The 21644-nt window shown below is 43.4% G+C and overlaps 1 protein-coding gene across 1 annotated transcript in view; it reads left to right on the top strand.

Moving 5' to 3' along the window:
- ctnnd2a (catenin (cadherin-associated protein), delta 2a) overlaps positions 1 to 21644 on the top strand; it is a 248375-nt gene that overhangs the window by 148192 nt on the left and 78539 nt on the right. The window contains exons 14-15 of the mRNA XM_078291542.1: positions 7713 to 7845; positions 18966 to 19179. Of these exons, the coding sequence (XP_078147668.1) occupies positions 7713 to 7845; positions 18966 to 19179 (347 nt within the window). The remainder of the gene's footprint in view (positions 1 to 7712; positions 7846 to 18965; positions 19180 to 21644) is intronic.

Below are 21644 nucleotides of genomic sequence, written 5' to 3'. Positions count from 1 at the left end.
TTCTCGCGTCCGTCCCATTCATTATTCTTTCTCTCAGTCGTTCTCTCTTGCGACACTCTCGTCCATGCCCTCTCATTTTCTTCTCTCTTTTCCTCTCTCTCGCTGCCTTACGTTCAGCGTGGAGATAATCCTGCCTCCTCACCTCTCCATTCGCCCGGAGAGAGAGAGAGAAAGAGAGAGAGAGGGGGGGGGGGTTCTGCGAGAGTCAGTGTCATTTGCCCATCAGTGTCTGGGGAGCAATATAGGGAGGAGGAGGAGAGAAGACAAGGTGTTTTCATTGCAGCTGACTCAACACTGATTTTTTTTTTTTTTTTTGGTCTGCTCTTTTTTTCCGGATGGATTTTATCCCTCTCTCCATCCATCCGTCTCTATCTGTCCATTTGTCTATCCAGCCATTACATGCCTCACCCTGTCTCTCCCCCCTACCTTCCATTGATCTCCTTTACTGTGGCTGGGATTTCTGTTTCGTACCGTCAGCCTCGACTGAGCTCTGTGCAGACACACACACACACACACACACATACATTGTTGAACAGAAGAGAAGAGAAACTTTTGTTCCACACGAACATGGCTGGAGGAAACTGCTTTCAGTACAGCATGATGGAATGGAATAGCTCTAGTACATCCATGGGTGCGTAAATATACCTCGACACCAAACAACACATAATGGTCACAAAACTGAACAGATAACGCGTTGTAGTGCGAGACAGCAAAAGGAGCAAGATGGGCAGCTGATGTAAACAGCAGCAAATAGTAAACAGCCTGAGAACATGCAATAAACACAATGCCAGTCAAGGCCAAGAGGTCAATACAGTCACATGCTAATATACACAAACAAATGCCAACACACTCACATACATACACATAACCATGAACATGTAATCCAGTGATCCATTGCAAATAAACATGCACTGTCCATGTGCTCCAATAAATGTGTGTGTGTGTGTGTGTGTGTGTGTGTGCGTGTGCGTGTGCACTTCACCCAATTCTTGGCTGTGTGTTCCTCTAGACTCTATATTCACCATCCAGGGAGCGGGGAAGATAATTCAGGACACTTCCCAGTCTTCTCTCTTTAAACTTCCACTCTTTGTCCTTGGGAGGAAAGAAATCATTTCAAACACAGCTCATATCCACCAGCACCTCCCCCATAACCATTCATTGTTGCGCTGAAGCTGATGTGTTGTAAAAGTCAGGACATTTATCTCAGCCGTACGGAGATGAATTCCACCGGCCCGGTCGCGCGGCAACAAGGAGCTTGAACTTTTCATTCAAGCATTCGTCAGCGTGACACATCAACAGCGCTGGCTATTTTCCTGGATAGCATCTTAATTAAGTTACACTTTTAATTAAAGAGACCCGGCTCTGTGTTTGGAGTCAATGTTTACTCGCATCTTCTCCTGCATCTCATTCAGTATAGCCTGACTGCTGTTTATCTGTATAATTGCTGGAGTCTCTGTCTTCATATTGACTTTACCTTGGGAGATCACTTCACTAATAGACTCCACATGAGGAGGCTTGGACGAGCTTTTTACACACACACACACACACACTGATTGATGCATGCCAACCTATACAGTATATGTATACACACATGCACATGAACAGCACACCGATTGTAGACAGAAGCACTATGCAAAAGCACATGTATATATACAAGATACACACACACACACACACTCTCTCTTTCTTTAAGATTCCTGACATCTACTTTATAGACAGAGAGGGACAAAGGTCTAAAGCAAGGGAAAGTAGTGAGAGTGAAAGAGAAAAAGACTAAATGGCAAGGGGTTAGAGGATAAAAGTTGAGAGATGATATAAGCGAAAGAAAGAGAGGAAGGGGCAGAGAAGGTGTGCATGAGCGAGAGAGGGAAAGGGAGAGAGGATGCAGGAAAGAGAGGAGACAGAAAGATAAAGTGAGTGAGAGCGAGAGAGAGGGATGAGGTGAGTGTGGACTGCTAGAATGATTTAATAGCCAATATTTGAAAAGTGCGCCATTTACCCCTCTGTCAAAGTCAAGCTCTCATTTAGCACAGCTTCTCCCGAGTAAGAGGAGAAATTTGATCACCAAGGCAGTAAATTACCTAAATTGCATCTTTCTCTCTTTCTGCTCCCCCTCTCTCTCTCTCTCTCTCTCTCCCTCCCTCTCTCTCTCTCTCTCTCTCATTCCTCTGTCTTGCTCTTTCTGTCTCATGTGTCTGTTTTTTTTATCTTTCTCATACCGCTCATCTCTCTTTCTCATTCATTCTTTCAATGCCAGTATTTTCTTGCTCTCTCTCTTTCCCTCTCTCTCTTTCTCTCTCTCCCTCTCCCTCATTCCTCTGTCTTGCTCTTTCTGTCTCATTTGTCTGTTTTTCTTTTATTTTTCTCATACCGCTCATCTCTTTCTCATTCATTCTTTCTATGCCTGTATTTTCTTGCTCTCTTTCTCTCCCTCTCTCTTTCTCTCCCTCTCCCTCTCTCTCTCTCTCTCTCTCTCTCTCTCTCTATCTCTGTCTCTCTTGCTCTCTCTCTCCCTCCCACACACAGTGATGAAGATTGATGTTAGGATCCTAATTAGCATCTGCTTTGGTATGCACACTGCCAGTCTGTCCAGTCCTGACCCTCCAATCAGTTAACAGACATGACAGGCCTTGTCCAATCAGATTAAGGCCAGCGGGACAGGCTTCCTGTGTGGAGCTGTCAGTCGAGATGCATTGTGGGCCTTGCTGATGCTGATGGATGGGATGTGGAGCTGGGCGGCATCATAAATGATGCACCCTAGATTTTTTAGGACATTCTGTATATTAACATACATCATATGCTGATGTGAATATAATGGACTTATAATGCACTTACAGTGTGCTTATGATGCCTTACAATGCCGTCACTTTACAGCAGGTGGATTGCGAGGCATCATAAGATTATAATGAGGTCAGAAAAATGCATGCACAGCAATGCATTATGAATCAGGTATGACTATTATGAGATTGTTAGCTCCCTAGAAACTACTCTACCTGTACATTTTTTTCTGCTGTGAATTAATGTGATGTGATATCTTATTGATCCCAGCAGGGAAGTTCTCTTTTCTCTCCCCCCCTCTGCAGGGAGGTCAGAGGTCAGGGTCGGCGACAGAGTAACACTCCTGGTAGGGGTTCAGTCTGTTGCTCAAGGACACTTCAGCAGGGTGGATGCTTGTTAAATGGGGCTGGAACTCCAGTACTGCAGCTGAAGGGCGGTTTCATTACTCACTGCACCACCCTGCTGCCCACTGAGGCATTTTATAGAGTGTGTTATATAGGAGTACATGATTATGGCTAAAATGCTAATCCCGATTATTTCTCACGATCACGATTATCACGATCATGGCACTTTTAGTATATTATATAAACATCTTGACTTACTGCAGTTCAGTGGGCATTCTACAGGAAATAAAATAAAATGACTGCTGAATTCTACAAATATGAATTGTGAAAGCTAATCACAATATACATTTATACAAAATTAATTGTGCAGCCCTGGTGCTATTTCTTATTCTCAATACAACAGGCTCATAATTTTGCCTCTTGTAATACCTTGTGAGAAAAACCACAAGTTAAAGTCTGTTTTTCACACCTGGACCTAGCCATTTTTTCACTGGCAACAGATATAAAAAGCATGATTCATTGCAAGTATATCCAAGGCCATTCCACTCAACTGCCTCTCTATGCCGTTAGTTTGACTGTGCCATGAACCCGAGGCAGTTAACTTCATAACCCAATGGCACTCATCTTTTTTTAGCAGTCTAGTTGTTTGGCACATTCTCCGTTACATTATTCATCCATCAGCAGTTATCTTTGCCTTTGCCACATAGTCCGTATTATTGAGCATTAAATGCAGTTTAGGGAGTTCAGGGTTACAGGGAACATGACAATGAATGATACATCAAAAGGAAGATATATTCATGTCACTCATGTTCCCGCCCCCCCACCCCACCAACCTGGCCCCATCGCCAAGGCAGGGGAATTGGAATTAAACACAGCAACAATCAGCCAATCTGTGTGAAAATCAGCATTGTTAAACACAGAGTATGACTGTGTATGTGTGTGTGTGTGTGTATGTCCCCTCAGTGGTTGCTTATATTGAATGAGCACTGTTTTCTCACTACATGTACTGTCTATAGCATGTGTGTGTGCATATGTGTGTGTGTGTCAGTGGTCACATTGGGATTGCTCTAGATCCAGGTTCAGCTGTCATCATGAGGCCCAGAGAGAGAGAGACATGAGGAGAAGTCTTGTGAAAAGAAAGAAATCCTTTGATAATCCTTGTATTTTCATGTGTTGTACTCATCTATCGCGTTTCGTTTCACTTCTGTGTGTGTGTGTGTGTGTGTGTGTGTGTGTGTGTGTGTGTGTGTGCCTGCATCAAAGCCCCACCATCACACAGCAGTCTGTTCCTCTGTCCCAGTTATATCACTCTGTCTCCCTGCCCCTCTCTTCCTCCCCCACAACCCCCTTGCCACCAGCCTGTATTCCCAATACATCAGAATGCTTCCTTGCCATACCCGGCATTTCCACTCAAAGCATTTTTTTCACTGCATCACGCCTCCATGCGCCGCAAGAAATGGCAACGTAACCATGTAACCAGGAACCGGCTGGTATATTTTCATACCCACCGGTGCGCTGCGTATAGAACATGTAGCTCAAGTTTAAAAAAGGCAGCAAATTGTTAGGCGTGGCAATTTAATACCACACAAGGCATAAAATAACAAAGCGACATTAAAGAATATGGCGCACAAGTAGCAGCATATTGTGTTGCGCATTCCTCAAAGGCTGTGTGGGTATTTAGTGCGAACCCTGCAGTTTTGTTGGCACGGCGTCTTTGATCAGTTCTCTCTTTCGAGGGCTGTATTTCTCTCTGTTTGCGTCCCGCTGCTTCTCATTGTTGGTCTGACGCCTGGCGGTGTGTCTACCAGGCTGTAGCTCTCATTAGCACCTGTGTTGACATGACTGGCATCTCATCTGAGGGCTGTTTTCCGCTTTCTCTATCACTTTTTTATTTTTCCCTCTCCCATCTCATCTCTCTCTCGCTTGTTGTTGTTGCCGTAGTCGCCCTCTATTGCTCTGGTTTCCACCCTCTTTTTCTTGCTTTCCTCCCCTCCCTCTCTCTCAGTCTCTCTCTCTCTCTCTCTCTCTCTCTCCCTACTCTATCTCTCTCTCTCCCTCTCCCTGCTAGGGGTTTTTAATTAATGGGGAGCCATGATGCTTATCTTATCAGCAGATCACTCTGCTTTCTATTAACTACACTGACAGAGCTGGGAGGCTGCAGGGGATGGGTGACAGACACACACACACACACACACACACACACACACAGGCCCACACATACACATATAGGCTGCAGACACATGCACACAAAAACGTGCCCACACAGGCATGCACACACACACACACACAGACACACAAGCGTGCACATTCACATCCACACCTACAAGTGCACAGATGCACACAGGCAAATGCAATCACACATACACTCCAGTACGATCACACACACAGATGAATCAAGTGCGCGTGCACACGCACTCACACAAACAAAAACTCACACACACAGGCAGATACGCACGCAGGCAATCATATCCACATAAACACAAATCATGGTCCTATCTTAATCTTGACACACACACACACACACACACACACACAAACAAAATGCCCCGATGGTATCTAGCTGCGTGATTTAAGGAGCGTTGTTTGAGGGTCTATCCTCCTAAATCCCCTAAATGCCTTGGGAATCCCTTCCTCTTCCTCCCTGCCTCTATCTCTCCTCTACCTCCCTCCCTCTGTCCTGCTTTCTGGCTGAATGAACACTTATCATTCGGCAGATAAAGAGCCGTCCATGTTGGAGCTTAGTTTATCTTTGAGAGCCATGTTTACTCCCTGCAAATGTGAACACTGCTTTTCACAGATGTTTCATAGTCTGGGTCTGCTTGATCCGACGGAGATGAGAGCGTGGCGTCACGGCTTCATTTTCTGGTGCAGAAACTTCAAACACACACACACGCACAATCCTCTAACCCATCAATCCCCCCTTCTCAGGCAGGTCAATTGTCCCATATTTGCCACTTTCTGATGCAAAACAAATTGACGGTTTTCACAACGACTTGACGGGGATTACCGTCAGTCGTGTTTTGGCATGGAACATGAGCGGGCATGAAGGCAGAAACAACAAAATCAATCCTCAAACAACGCAATCGATTTGAGGCGCAAAAATTCAACATAGGTTTTCTTCGGATCACACTGAGAGTCGACAGAGTGTTTTCCGAAAGCATAGAACAAGAGAGAGGGGACCAGAGAAACCGTTTACAGAACGGTCGGTAGAGAAAATATTACAGTAGATTGTTGAGACACACACACACACACGCGCACGCACGCACACACAGTCGCCCACACACACTCGCACACTCCTACACTCGTAATTTCCTCATTTGGGGGACCGTGGCAAAACAATTATCAGCAGGGGATAATACAATAAAGGAGACCATTTCCTGGGTATTACCAAGGGACAAAACATTTATTTCACTTTGTCCAGTGTGCTCAGAGGAGTGTAAACTCTTAATGGTAGAAAGTATGGAACATAACTCACACCACTCACACTGCAGACAGTGTGCAAGCTGCAGTTGTGCTGTGCTGTGCAATCGGCCCAAACTTTTTCTTCCCTCGCTTTCTCAGCTCAGCCAATACTCTTTCCAGACCCGGGTCAATTTGTAGTTGTGGTGAAACTCGTACTATTTATTTTAACCTGCTTGTATTGCATTTTACCGTATCAGGTCAATCCAGATGGTGTCTGGCATACAAAACAAGTGTAAAAGTAAGCTCACTTGACCTTCAAGGTGGTAGTCTGAGATATCCTCATTTTTATTTTGGTGGCATTTTTGGTGCTCAACGGTCCTTGCTGTGGTGTTTTTGCACTGCACAAACCGCTCCTGCTGCTGCCGGAAATGTAAAATACATCTCTTCCTGTGTGGCAGAGGATTTTTCTCAGAAAAAAGTTACCAGACTCTGGGTGTTTCGAGCAGCTAATGTAAAAGCTTTCATAAACCGGGTATAGGATAAATCACTTGGCGATAGAGAGTCACAAAATTGACATTTATTGATATAAAAATACGACTCTGATTATTACTTTCAAAGACTTTTGAGACTTTCAGGGACCCACTGTGTTGCCCTTCATGGTAAACCCACCCATCTGGTACTCTAGGTAGAATAAATCATTACTGTCAAATACTGTTTGACCCAGATCTTTCCTCCACCTATTGTAAAAGTGTTTATGGATGCCCTCTGTTTGACGCCTCATCTTCTTCACCATTTCTCATTTCCTTTACCTGCGATGGGTGGAAATGGCGGTGTTTTGGCAAATTGAGCATTCTGTGTATGTGATATGCATCATTTCTAACCCACAGCGTTGCGTAGCCTGTAGGGCTCTCTCAGATGAGATGAGAGCTCTTTGGCTGAAAACAGAACAAAGTGGATTTTGACATTCTAATATCTCTCTCATTCACTCTGTTATTTTATCCATCTGTCTCTCTCTCTGCACTGTGTAAGTGTGTGTATTTACTCGTATAGCTCTGGATGTGTTGGGGGGGCGAGTGTGTGATTTTATTGGACTGCTTTAAAGTAATCTCTCATTTTTTTCAGCTAAATGCTTTGTGAAAGAGCAAAAGGAATCAAAGTGCCTCTGTCTGTCTGTTTGTCTCTCTGTAGGGAGTTTGGGTGGAGGGATCCGGAGCTGCCAGAGGTGATCCAGATGCTGCAGCACCAGTTCCCATCGGTGCAGTCCAACGCTGCAGCCTACCTACAGCACCTCTGCTTTGGAGACAACAAGATCAAAGCCGAGGTGTGTGTGTGTGTGTGTGTGTATTATGTGGTGAGGGGTTAATCTCTTCCACCTTTTGTTCAAACTCACAGAACTTTATTCTAGTCAAGATCCCAAGGTTTCCAAAGATACGCAAAGGGGCTAACTGCACACATACTGTATGAGGGACAATGTGCCTTGCTTGTGAATTGCTACCTACCACAATAGTTGCAGTCTTTGAAACTGCTCAAGCTGTTTTGCTTTTTCCTGCAGCACCTTGAGAAATGGCACATGAACCAGTTCCACAATGAAGTTCCGCGTGATGAAGTTTGCCGCAATCTACATCCCTATGCTGTGCCTTCTATTGAATTGCATCTGTAGTGGCAATAAAGTTCAATTAGTCCCAAAGTCAAGAGTTTGTCTCTCCAAAGTAATTTGGGAGGGAAGCCCCTTTGGAACTCTCTAATAAGCCCTTTAATAAGGCTAGCGGCACTCTGAAACAATGGCATTCGCACGTGAGCTCGCACCCGCCCGCCCACACATACCCACACATACACAAAATATTCTCTCTTTCTCTCCCTTTCATTACCGCCACCCTCCCCCCCCCCCCCAGCCCCCACCCCACAGCCCACAGTATATTGTCCTCAGAATCAATTTACCTGCAGGCGAGCGCATTGACGTGTTTTTGCTTTATGAAATTAATTTCAGCAGAGCCGGTCAATAGCTGCTATTGCACCCCTTATTGAAAAGTGATGCCACATTGCTAAATGCTCACTCACACACAAATACACAGGGAGGCACACCAGCATGACGCACACACACACACACACACACACCTCCAAAAACACTTATACACACGTCCCTAAAACACACACACTCGCGCAAATAGGCAAACAGGAAAACAAAACAAAGAAAAATGAATATTAACTATCCACCAATGCATGCAATCAAACATGTAGACACACTCATTTTCACACTCACACCCACCCACACAAACACACACACACATACACACACACACACACATACAGATACAAAATACAGTCACACTTACATACAAACTCACACTACAATCCACTCCCACTCCCGCGTCCACGGAGCTCTGAAAGAAACCTAAGTGTTCATGTCTTTTGTAGCGGGTGTGATTATTGCCTGAATGGAGGCATCCGACAATAGAGAGAATAGTGACTGTGTATTGACAGTGGATGCTTGGGCCTGACTTCATCAGTCTGTGTGATTGTCTCTCTCAAGGCCCAAGGCTCTGCTTAACACTTTTTTACACAAATTAAATCTGGACGAGATATCAGCCAGCCAAAACTGACGGTTCGCACTCACATGCACACACTCCCACACGTACACACACAAACACAACATGCATGCATTGCACATGCGAAGACACACACACACACACACACAGTACTGTGCTCGTATCCGTACACAGTCATTTTTTAAATACTGCTTAATGAAAGCCGAACTCGGCAGAAGATCACAGAGCGAGATACAGGATATTAGTTTAGTTAAGGCTTCTTTTGTTAGGATGAAGTGAGATAGGCATTGTGAGGCTCATATTTTAGCTGTGCTGCTGCATTGCGGTGGTAGTAATGAATTTGTTTTGTTATGATAAATAAGAATATCATTAATCTTAAAGCTCTGTTACCCTGGGAACAAGGCAATGAAATCTTTTCCCCCCATTAACTATTACCAATAGTATTTTTTTCTCATTATATCGGTGCTTCTTTTCACCCAGTGCAACACCCACATTGTTCTTGTCACCTTCTAAACTGAAAACAATATTTCCCACTGCTTTCTGCACTGTTATAAAAAACGGTCTACTTATAGAGTCGAGTATCATCACCAAGAAGCCATAAGACAGATTGTATGTATGCAGAGCAATCTTAGAAATGTTGGCGCAAAAACATCTCGAGTCCTTATGAGCCTCATGGACGTCTTTCAGATCTTCTTTATATTTCTGGCAGTGTTAATTAAATTCCAATCAAAGCTCAAAAGAATGTGTAATTACAAAAGCAACATCTTTCGCAGCCTTCATCAGGGAGGTCATGACTGGTGTGATAGCTGGTATTACTTTTCCTCTTAACTTGATCATGGAATGTAGCACATTTTTTTCCCTTTTGTTCAGTGAACTTCTCAAGTCGAGTGCCTTGGTAGAACTGCAGGGTTGTGACAGAGATTGTTTTCATCTATGTCTTCTATCATATTCCAAGGTAAAGACTAAATATTTGTATTGTTGTTCAAACTTTTCTTCCTAATGTACATATAGTGGGTACAGAAACATATGGAGACTAGGCAAGGCTAGGTGGGAAAAAAAATCAAATAAAAACCGCATGTAAACCCCATTCAAACATTTCCTCCATCCAAATCATTTATTTTTAATTTGTTAGACACCGTCTGTCTCTGCTATCAGCAAACCAAGAACTAATATTGTTGTAATGCTAAAAAGCATAAAGACAGGTAGCATTGCTAGTGAGTTCGCCCACCCTGCAAGCAGCCACATCTATATGGCTTTTCTTTTCCACTAATTCATTGACCTGCTCTTTGGTACCTGAAATGAGAATTAATTTGATGGGATTCTGTAGAGTAGTCATGGAGGAACGATGATCGATGATGGTTACTGACTGTCAGATCTCTCTTTTTCTCATTCACACATTGACTTGCCCTCATTGTTAGTAAGAATTTATTTTTAACACACCTGCCGTTGGTCAAGATGACAAAGATTTTTTTTTTCTTTAACCTTTTAATCTTTAATCTTTGAACTCTTTATTTTCTTTTTAAATGGATATCCTTCTTTCTTTATTCTGTTTCTCACATGAAATGTGCATCAAATTATATCTTAACATAGCTCCTCGGGCAAGTTCATAATATCTCCCATCAGACGTCCCTATCAACTTTCATGATCTTTTTGTCGGCAGGCTATGTTTAACCTTGCTTGACATGGGTTTAATTCCAATCAGCCACAGGGATCTGTGAAGGGCAGGACTCAGGGAGGGAAGATTTCACCATGGTTTGTTCAAAACATGAGCATTAGTGTTTTTAATGCTAAGGGCTTCAGGTTTATATACTGTACGGCATAGGAGGGATTCCTACTGACTGGAATTCAGAATGATATCAGGTTTAGGTCATTTAGTGGGTGTAACACTACCTGTCAAAGTAATATTTCACATCTGTTTTATTTCCCTAAATGACATATTCCTTAGACATTTATTGGCAAATGTATTATTTTAAGCACTTATTAGTTGTAAATGTATTATATTCTGACAGTTTTAGCATTGGCTGTCTCAGGTATCCATGGGGACGTCACACGCTTGATTGTTATTTCCTGCTAGTGACTGTGAATCTCATTTATCACACATTATAACACTAATAGTTATTATTATACCAAGTTCTACTTTTTTTTCTGTGTTTTTTTTATGCCGTTGTAAATTTTCAAGTAACTTTGTCTGTTTTCAAAAATAAGCAGCAACAGCAGTAGTCGAATATGCATGTCAGGGGCAACTAACAGGAGAGCTTTATTACCCAGGGATTCATACCAAAGGAGGTGTCTTAAAAGATGATTTTTTCATTTTCACATCCTTTCCAAAAACTTGCCAGACCTTGAGACAAAAAGACACTGTAACTCTTCAGTCAGAAGACAACAACATTCTCCGTGCCCAGAAATGGTTTTCTATTGAAGGTCATAGATATAGTTTTGTCCCGCAGCCCCACTGATCCTTCTTGTTGTGCTGTCACTGCTGTGTCTGAAAAGGCTCGGAAGATATCTTGGCACACGCTGAAAACACACAGATGAACACCATTTTTTGACAATTATATATATTTAAAGTCATTATTTTTTCATCATTGCTTTTCATTCCGAAATGAGAGATCTGCCATTTGAAAAATTGACGACACTTACAAAATAATTAATGGCACAAAATTGAATCAAATTATGGCACTTTTGAAAGCGTAGCAGGTAATTTAAGTTCATGCTTGCCAAAATGAGAACCCTTTAACAGACCGGGGACTCCATATTTTCAAGGTATTGAACGATTAACTTTAGGTTATGACTTAGCAATAAGCTGTGAGAGTCTGTCCTTTCCAGTGATTTTAGAATAGCTCAGAGGTGTAGTTGAAACCCTCTTAACTGTTCTAAAATGAAGGCAAAGCACAGCCTTGAGTGGCTTATTGCATTCATAAAATGACAGTAACAGACCTTGAAATAAAAGCAAAGATCAAATGCTCAAGAATTATTTTATTTTTAACCCTTAATAATTGAATCAGAATTATTAAATGTTATTCCTCCCCCAAGAAATATAGTGGAGATTTTCAGTCAGAGCATTAATGTTTACTGTTTGTTTTATGATTTGGAGTGGAACTTTTCATTCAAAGTACGTCTCCACGCAGGTAGATGGCAACTATGTGCTATAAGGACTGATGTTCTGTATAGGCTTTGTGTTATTTTCAGTCAGCCAGGCAGGCACAGATGGCATGGGACACACTGAGCAGCAAAACACAGCGACAACATGGCTGCTATTCATTGCTAAAGAGATACTCTGCAGGGGCTGGGAGGGGGAGAGAGAAAGGGAGAGACAAAGACAGGAGCAGAAACAGATGAGAGAGAGAGAAAGAGAGAGAGAGAGACAGCTAGGGAATATTGCTTTCCGGTTTCTTGGATCAGATGACAAGAAAGCCGTCTGTGGTTTTGAGAAGTATGGAGAAAAATGATTAACGCAGCAATTTGTCTCTGGACGGCAGCCGTGTATGTGTGTGTGTGTGTGTGTGTGTGTGTGTTTGTCTGTGTGTGTGCATTCACCTGTTTGGTCACAGGTGTGTGTGCACATGTATTTGGGTACTTGAGTGTTTGTGAGTATGTGTATTTGTGTGTGTGTGAATGAGAATGTGCTTATGTTCATGTGAGGCCATGTGTGTGCATGCATTTGCACCTCTGTCTTGTGTCCATTCAGGTGTACACTGTGTGTGTGTGTGTGTGTGTGTGTGTGTGTGTGTGTGTGTGGGGCAGGGCAGATGGAGGTCTGCCTCAGCTCAGATTATAGTTGACCACGGAGACAGCTTGGCAAATTCATCTTCAGCATCATTTATAGCAGCTCTGGACAGACACACACGTACACACACATACACACACGCACACACAAACACACATGCATACAAACACACACACACACACACACACACACACACACACACATACACATACACGCTCACACACATGCAGTTACATGTACTGTACACACTCATATGCTCACAGGCACAGAGACATGTCAGCTCATGCATCCCCATGTGCACATACACTTACACACACACAGTCTCACACACACACACACACACACACACACACGGGTGCCATGTCTGACTAAAGTTCAGTCCCATCAGTAATTCTTTTCGGGTAGCAGGCCTGTCGATAACCATTTATCCAACAGACCGGCTGAAGGGAGAAGAACGTGCCCCCAGACTCTTTGTCCTTTCTCTCCCTCCCTCCTTCTCTCTTTCTCTCTCTCTTACTCTTACACACACCCATTTTGTTTTTTTCACACCCTCACATATTCCATCCTTCCCACTTTATTTTAATACCAATTACCTTCATTCATACCCATCCTTCCTTCTATTTTTAATGTTATTGTATGGCATGGCTGCTTGATTATATAGTATAAATACACAAGGATCTCCTAGGTACTCTGGAGGCTAGAGCAAACTTTTCTTTATGCCTGTTAGCATTAAGGTAGTAATTCTCACCATTTTACAGTCTGCAGAGACAGCCAACTAGGTAAAAGTCAACATGGATAAAGTCCTGATTTAGATTTCTAGATTTGGATCATTGACAATCTTACAAATATAGAGTTTGGTTGGGAATCTATGAGCAGAGAATATGCTCCGTTAGTATGTTTATTTTTTCGGATATTTCTGTGTATTTCTGCAGATACTGTTTACACTCACATTTGCACTTACCAATTATATTGCATACATAATTTTACATTTCTATTGTATAAAATTGAATGTGGATCTTGCACCAGTAGCAGTTATACCCCCAAGTCTAGCCCTAACATATCACCATTGGCAACAAAAGGCCGAGTGGTGATGCAATATCCATATAGTTGATCAAAGACCACTTTAATTAAAACTCCTTATGTGATCTTTTGTGTGACACAAACAGGCCTGGTTGAGGAAGAGGAAAGCTTGTTCAATAAAATCAAAGATGTCGTTTTTTTGTTACTTCAGCAAAACTGGTATTAACCCATCGCCTCGGGGTGTTCCTCCCCTCCAGGTAACCTTTAGAGAATGTGCCTGGTTTAATATGTTCTGTGTGGCTCAGTGGTCTAAGGCGGCGCATACCAAGTACTCGCAACAGCCTGAGTTGGAGTGTGACTGGTAACCTGTTATTTATCCATCACCTTCCTCTCTCCCACCTTTCCCGTCACTCTACACGAGCAGAAATACCTCTGCAAAATGAGTCAACATCAGTATCATCTTTCATACATCAGTCTGAAACTCCTGCGGACCACCTACACAACAACACACACACACACACATACACACACCATTGGGTTTACACAGCATTTCCCACTGTCCCCTACTGTGCAGAGTAGTGGTTTATGGTTCTCTCTGTTGCTTTACTCTTCAAACAACAGAGTAGATCCTCTAGTGTATTTGTCATGGTGGATTCTTACTGTCAATAGAGTTAGCGATTGAATCCTTTGTTGATATTGTTGATGGCGCTGCAAAGTTAGCTCTATCCCTGCCTCAGAACAAGATTAGCCAGAGGTTAACATGATGGTTAGCCCACTTCAGAATGCCCCAGAGGGACTTGTCCTGGGGCCAAGAACTCAATTAGCAGAGGGTTTAAAAGGTTCTACAATGCAGTTAGTCCTCGGCTAAGTGCAGTGTAAAAACAGAAAGCCTTTGCGTGTGTGCATGCCCGACTGAGTATGTACATGCCTGATAGGTGTGACACACATCTTCACTCCGTCTCCTCCGTCTCACGCAAGCATTAAACTCTCCAGACTATGCTCTACTGATTAGTGTTGACGATCCATATGCGGTGGCTCGAACACACTCATCACGCTTCACATGCCAGCATCCCAGGTATGTGTCACCCGCGCATCCTGCTGCCAGCTTTATGCCGGCAGCACCTCTGATTCCCACAATCCCAGCTGTCACCACTGCTAACCGTTACCACGGCAATGCTGTCGCTACGGGTTACCAATAGCCGTGGCCGCCGCGGAACAGCGGGAGACAAAGACGAATCAATCTGCGCTTCTAATCTTCTTTACATGGAATAGAGGAATCGGCGCAGAGGCGTTGGCAAGCCTTGTAGGTAGCTCAGAGGCAATACAAAGTAATGGTGCTGTGGCTTTTATGGAATAACAGATTAACTGTGACAAAAGCATAAAGAGAGAAAGGGAGAGGAAAAGAGGAGCAGAGATCGGGAGGGGAGCAGAGGGCGGTGGAGAGGAAAGGAGGGGAGGTTTGGAGCGGAGAGGAGAGCATTGGAGGGCATAAGAGGGACGGAAAGTCAGGGTGAGGAAATTGTGTGGCCAATGGAGCGAGGTTAGTTTGCCATTCACTGCATCCCTTAATCCATTTTAATTGAATAGATAAGCAAAGTCATTTTGCTCGATAAACTCCCGCAGTGTCATCAAACACCTCCATCCTCTCCTTGCCCTCCATCACTTCCTCACACTCTTCTTTCTCCTTCTTTCCTTCCTTCCACGTCAGGCTCTCATTCGCTCTCTCCACCTGGCAATTTTCTCATTAGTCTGTTTTCTCTGTGAAGAGAGCAGACTCATATCAAATTGCACTTGCAAGTACTGTTTCTGGTTTGTTTTGGCTTACTCATGAGCCAGATGTGTGCGGTTGCCACACGGGACAAAACAATGAGCTTAGGCAATCACAGGAAACTTATCTGATCCTGTCTGAATTTCCCTGATGTGGTAAAGCCCACCCATCTGGTACTCCAGAATAAAACAGACACTAAGAATTATTTGCTAGTGCTTAATGTCCTCGGTATGGGAGGTAGAGTACAGAAAAGTGAAGGTTTCAAGATGCAGGATTGCCCAGTCGACTGTGGAAAAAAAATTGAGTTATCTGGCTGAGTAATCCTGCATCCTGCAATACTCCTGAGGTCAAGGAAACGTGGAAGCGTGAAAGACAGGCTCTCACACACACACACACACACAAACACACATACGCACACACACACCACACACGCACCAGTTGCTCTAGCCATGTTCCTAGTAGTCTCCTGGTGATCATAGCAGCCTGTTTCTGGTGATTAGTGCTACACCCCTGTCGATCGGACAAAACACAGGCTGGTTAAAGCTCATTGGCCCCCTAAGGCCGATGAAAGTCCCCGCAGTGGAGAGGCAATGGGGGAGGGTTTTAAATGCACCACCATAGGGAGAAGGCAGTATGTGTAGCACCGCGGGGGGAAGGCATTATGTGTAACACCATAGGGGGAAGGCATAATGTGTAACACCAGAGTGCCCTCATTGTGATCCCTACTGGGATAACAGTCCTGACTGCTGCACTGTCTTTTCACACAGTCAGGATATGATCATAAATCTGCACTGATTGGCTTGTTTGTTTCTCTCTCTGTGTGTGTGGGTGTGTATTTTAGCCAGACTTTATTTAACCAAGTAAAACCAGGCAATACATATACAGTCTCTTGATGAAAACCATTTAAAAGGAAAACAATTACAATATAGTGAGAGATTTGGTTACATACAGTACATACGTATTGGGAGCAGTTGGGAGGTTAAGTGCCTTCCTCAAGAGCACCATAAAAGTAGTTAGAGGGAAGGGTGTCACTTCATTTCTGCCAACTAGATTTTCCCACTCAGGCCGGCAATTCAAACCAATGATTTTCCATTCATAAGGCTCGATTCTCTAATTATAAGGCAACTTTCACTGCCCCATGTGTAAAAGTGAGGCAAAACTCAGTCCTCTAGTAGAAATGCTTTACATTCTAATTCTAGTGCACATGCTTTTGAATTGGTGGCAGACACAGAAGGCAGACTAGGCAGCGAGTAGAGCAGTGATTCATGTACAAAGATGTCATCCTTGCTAGCATAAATTACATCTGAAACGTAGTGGAGCAGCCTACAGTTTGCCATGAGAGGAAGTTTGCACTGTAATGTAATGTTAAGATTGATATATAACAGCAGAGTGGGTGGCACAGTGATATGCTCAAAGTGAGGCCAACAATATCCCAAATCTATTATGTTTGTCCATTCCCATCATACAGTAAGTGCTGTGGGTAGGGAAATCATACACCGGTCATGGGCCATGGTGCAAGTGGAACATAATATAGTATAGTCATGTTTTCAATCCTGTGGTAATAAAGCAATTGGACCAAACTTCCTTATTTTGAGCAAGAGCCATGTCTCACTCCTGCACTTCCTATTTTGGTTTATAGCAACTAATGGTAAGAATTGCACCGTGAGCAGAAGCCAAAGGTATCATTAGTAAGGGGTGAGGCCAGTAATAATGTGTGTGTGCATATGCATGCTCATGCAAGAGACAGTCAGACAAACAGAACAGATGGATGCAGGCACAGAGAGAGAACAGACAGAAACAGAGGCAGTGAGAAAGGGAGGGAGAAACAGACAGACAGAGGTAAAGAGAGTCAGATAAAATGACTGAGAGACAGGAAGGCAGACAGACAAGCAGAACGGGCTGTGGTGAAACAGAGGCAGCAGAATATAGTAACTTATTGTATTGTTAGATTATAGGCGAACTTCTGTCACAGCTCTTTGAGTTTAGGGCTGTTTTCTTTCCCTCATCAATGTAATTAAGTGTCATTTTGTGAAAGCACAGTCATTAGCTGTGTCATAGTACGTTTAATTAGTACACAGCGAGCTGTTCATCGGATTGGCAGGGCTGGCAGATAGGCTATGCACACACATACACACATACAGAGAGAGAAGATAAGATACATGGAGTACAAACAAGGCAAGAAACTATCACATTTGTCCTCCCGCCACATCGAGTTCCACTTTCAAAATTTTAACAGCCAGAAAGATTTTTAGTAACCAAAGTGGCTGCCTGTAAAACTGAACAAAGTAGTTGTTTCCTACCAACATTTTGGTTGGCTGGTGTTTGTTTCCAACCCAGCAGAGGAAAGATAATAGAGAAAAGTCTGTGTGTATCAATGAATGTGAATGCATATGGGCCTGCGTTATCCCATAGGTGTCAGTGTGTATGAGCATCTGTGTCCGCGCTGTGTGTATCTTCAAAGACCAAATGAAAAGCAATTCTATCGAGAGTTCCTCCTCATGGTATTCGCATGATGTTAGCTGTTACATAACTCTAATTCTATCAGGCATAAAAAGAGACTGGTTGAATCACATGTAAATTAGCTGTATCCATATCCCTCTAATCCCAAGTGCCTCAATGTCTCATGTGTTTATACTGTATGAGAAACGCTTTGCAATATCAGAGTTTTCTTGCAGTATTGTTTTACCGCTTTACAAAATTCCCACTATACTTAAATGAAAGAGAATGAATATTGTCTCCAAGACCTTACCCACACAATCGCAACTCTGTATAACTCTAAAGGGGCTGAAGGGTCCTACACACACCACCGCTGCAGCTTTTGATAGGTTAAGCATGCTAGTTACATTTTAAACCATGATGAACTATGGTGGTTCTGATATAAAGTGACCAGCCAATGTTCATCAAATCTCCAACTCAAAATCATCCTTCGCATCTCTTGAGCTGCACTTGCACGTAGGCTACTGTAATGACGCTAACAGACGTGAATATATCAATTTCGAGTTACCATAATGACAGTAATAGGTGTGAATCTTTCAATATTAAGGTGTTAGAGTATATGTACCATTTTTAAACATCAAAACATCTTTATCTTTTATTTAATTGTGATATCTTGGTGTGATTACTGTAATCAAAATGTGACCACGGTCGAGACGATTGGTAGCCTCTGGCTCATATCAGTGGTATTATTAGAGCTAGTGTCAAAGACCACATTTCCCATAAACCCCGTTGCTTCCTCTCGCATAGACAATGTTGCTACTAGCCTCCTCTGATGCACACTGAGTCCCCACCCGCTTCTTTTCACCTGATAGCAAGGAGTTATAATTCATTTATGCAGTGCTGTTATCACTGAGACACTTTAATTGACTCTCCCTCCTCCCCAGATCCGCCGTCAGGGCGGTATCCAGCTGCTGGTGGACCTGCTGGACCACAGGATGAGCGAGGTTCACCGCAGCGCCTGCGGAGCCCTGAGGAACCTGGTGTACGGCAAGGCCAACGACGAGAACAAAGTGGCCCTGAAGAACTGCGGGGGGATCCCTGCCTTGGTCCGCCTGCTGAGGAAGACTGCGGACGTGGAGATCAGAGAGCTGGTCACAGGTAAGTGGATGGAGGGGGGTAATAGTACTGTATCTGTGACATACCGACACACACTCCTGTGCATGCACAAACACACACACACTCCCTCCAGCATGTATGTAATCTCATGGTGTAGCTACAGTTATTTTCCAGCATGACTCTGGTTCTGCGGCCTCGGGAGAGGTAATAATGATGCAAGGGTGTGTGTGTGTGTGTGTGCATGTTTGTGTGAGTGAGTGGATATGATTCGATATGTAGAGGATATCAGAGTCACACTCTCACGCTCTCCCATATGTACACATATAAACTTACACACACATACCCACACACACCAAATCTGGGTCATATAGTATGTAATACATTTCATGGTTTGGGTAAAGTTTGTAAAATGAGATGATACAAAAAGTGCCTGAAAGTTTGGGGATAGTATTTTACAGTTAATGTAGTGGAATTAGTAGTAGTTTTGTGTGACCAATCACTTTTCTGGCACTTTTCTGAATTGTCTGGATATGGTAAACCCCGCCCATTTGGTACTGTGGTACCCAGATCTGACACACACACACACACACAGAGGCATGCACACCTTCATGCACATACACGCTCACATTTACATAGACGCACAAACACACACAGTGTATTCAAGTCTCATTTGGCCTTGACAGTGGCAATAATTGTTTTCCCAAGCGGTTTTACTTCTTGGAGAAGTTATATATTTATTTTCGCCGAAAGAATGCTCTTCAGAAAAGGCCTAGCACTTTGAAAGCTAGCATTCACTGAAATTGAAACCCAGGCTCTTCATCTCGCACTCTTTCAGACGCCAGACAATTTAGCATTCCATCTGAAGGATATTTAATATTCAATCACAATTCTCCTCAACAGACTAATAGGACTCTGAGGCACGACTTCTCTAAAGAATGCAGGGGATGGAGAGAGGCAGCTAAAGTCGTTTTTAGACACTATTTCTCTTTAGGAGCGTATGGGTATGTGTCCTCTCCTGCTTATTTTCCAAATGGTTAGGTTGTAATGCAATGCAAGCCTGTCTGTCGTGCATGCATTGACGTGTGTGTGTGTGTGTGTGTGTGTGTGCGCGCGCTTACATGCTACCTTCTTTATTTGACTCCCTACCAGTGAGTGCGGTCCTGTAGAATCACTGGTCAATCTTGTTCTGACCTTGAGGGGGTGAACACTGAACAGTACAAGTTAGACACACACACACACACACAGACACACACCACACACCACACACACGCACACATAAACACACACACAATCTGCACACACACACAAACACACAAATGCACACACACACTCACACAAATGCACGCTTATTGTGCACACATAGACACACACACACAAACATACACACACACATTCGTGCAAGGAGAAGATATATGGATGAAAGATGCACACCCACCCATCCACACACACACACACACACACATACACACACATACACACACACACACACACTACATGAACTGATATAATTTGATCTCCCTGCTTCCTGAAAATGCCTTGCAATATGCCTCCCACTAAGAATTTAATAACATGTACATCTTCTAGAGGCCCTCCAGTGCTGCAGTGAATATGCACGCATGCACTCTGTCCCTCTCTGTTACACACACACACACACACGCACACACACGCACCCACACACACACACACACACACACACCACCTCCAGCATGTATGTAATCTCAGTGTGCAGCTACAGTTATTTTCCAGTATGACACTGGTTCTACGGCCTTAGGACAGGTAATAATGATGCAAGAGTGTGTGTGTGTGTGTGTGTGTGTGTGTGTGTGTGTATGTATGTGCGTGTCTGTGTCAATGGGTAGATATGATTTGATCTGTGGGTACTGAATATGGTGAATTTTGGCATGTGTGTCCGTTGTTTGAGGGGATTAACATTTTTAGTTTCTGTTTAGTTTAGTTTTTAGTTGTTGGTCCATTGATGATTCACTTTATAAAGTTTGAAATCAGTGATACCAGTAAAATCCAGCAAAGGAACACGTATGTACTGTAATGCCTCTGCTGTCTTTCTCACTCAATTTTCATCGTTATTAACATCTGTATGTGCTATGTCCCCTACTGTTATCCTCCTGGGTGACTTTAACATCCACATTGATGACCCTTCCAGTGTTTTTGCAAACAATTTCACTTCACTCCTTGACTGTCTGGGTATCACACAACATGTTCATTTCCCAACACATAACAAAGGTCACATACTTGACTTAATCTGCTGCACTGGTATCACTCCCTGTAACCTCGCTGATGCCGAGTTCCCCATCTCCGACCACAAAGTTGTGCTCTTTGAGGTTTATGCCCCCTCGTCCAAAGTAAAAGAGCAACGGACCATCACCTTCGGAAACATTAAACACATCAACCCCACAGATCTCATCACCCTCATTAACTCCTACCCCAGCCCTCCCCCATCCTCCTCCCCTGCTAACTTGGTGAGTCACTACAATGACTGTCTCTCCTCT

Source organism: Centroberyx gerrardi, chromosome 22 (genome assembly GCF_048128805.1).
Source record: "Centroberyx gerrardi isolate f3 chromosome 22, fCenGer3.hap1.cur.20231027, whole genome shotgun sequence".
Taxonomy (NCBI): Eukaryota; Metazoa; Chordata; class Actinopteri; order Beryciformes; family Berycidae; genus Centroberyx; species Centroberyx gerrardi.
Note: the sequence above shows the minus strand (reverse complement) of the source record. Positions and strands in the feature narration are given on the sequence as shown.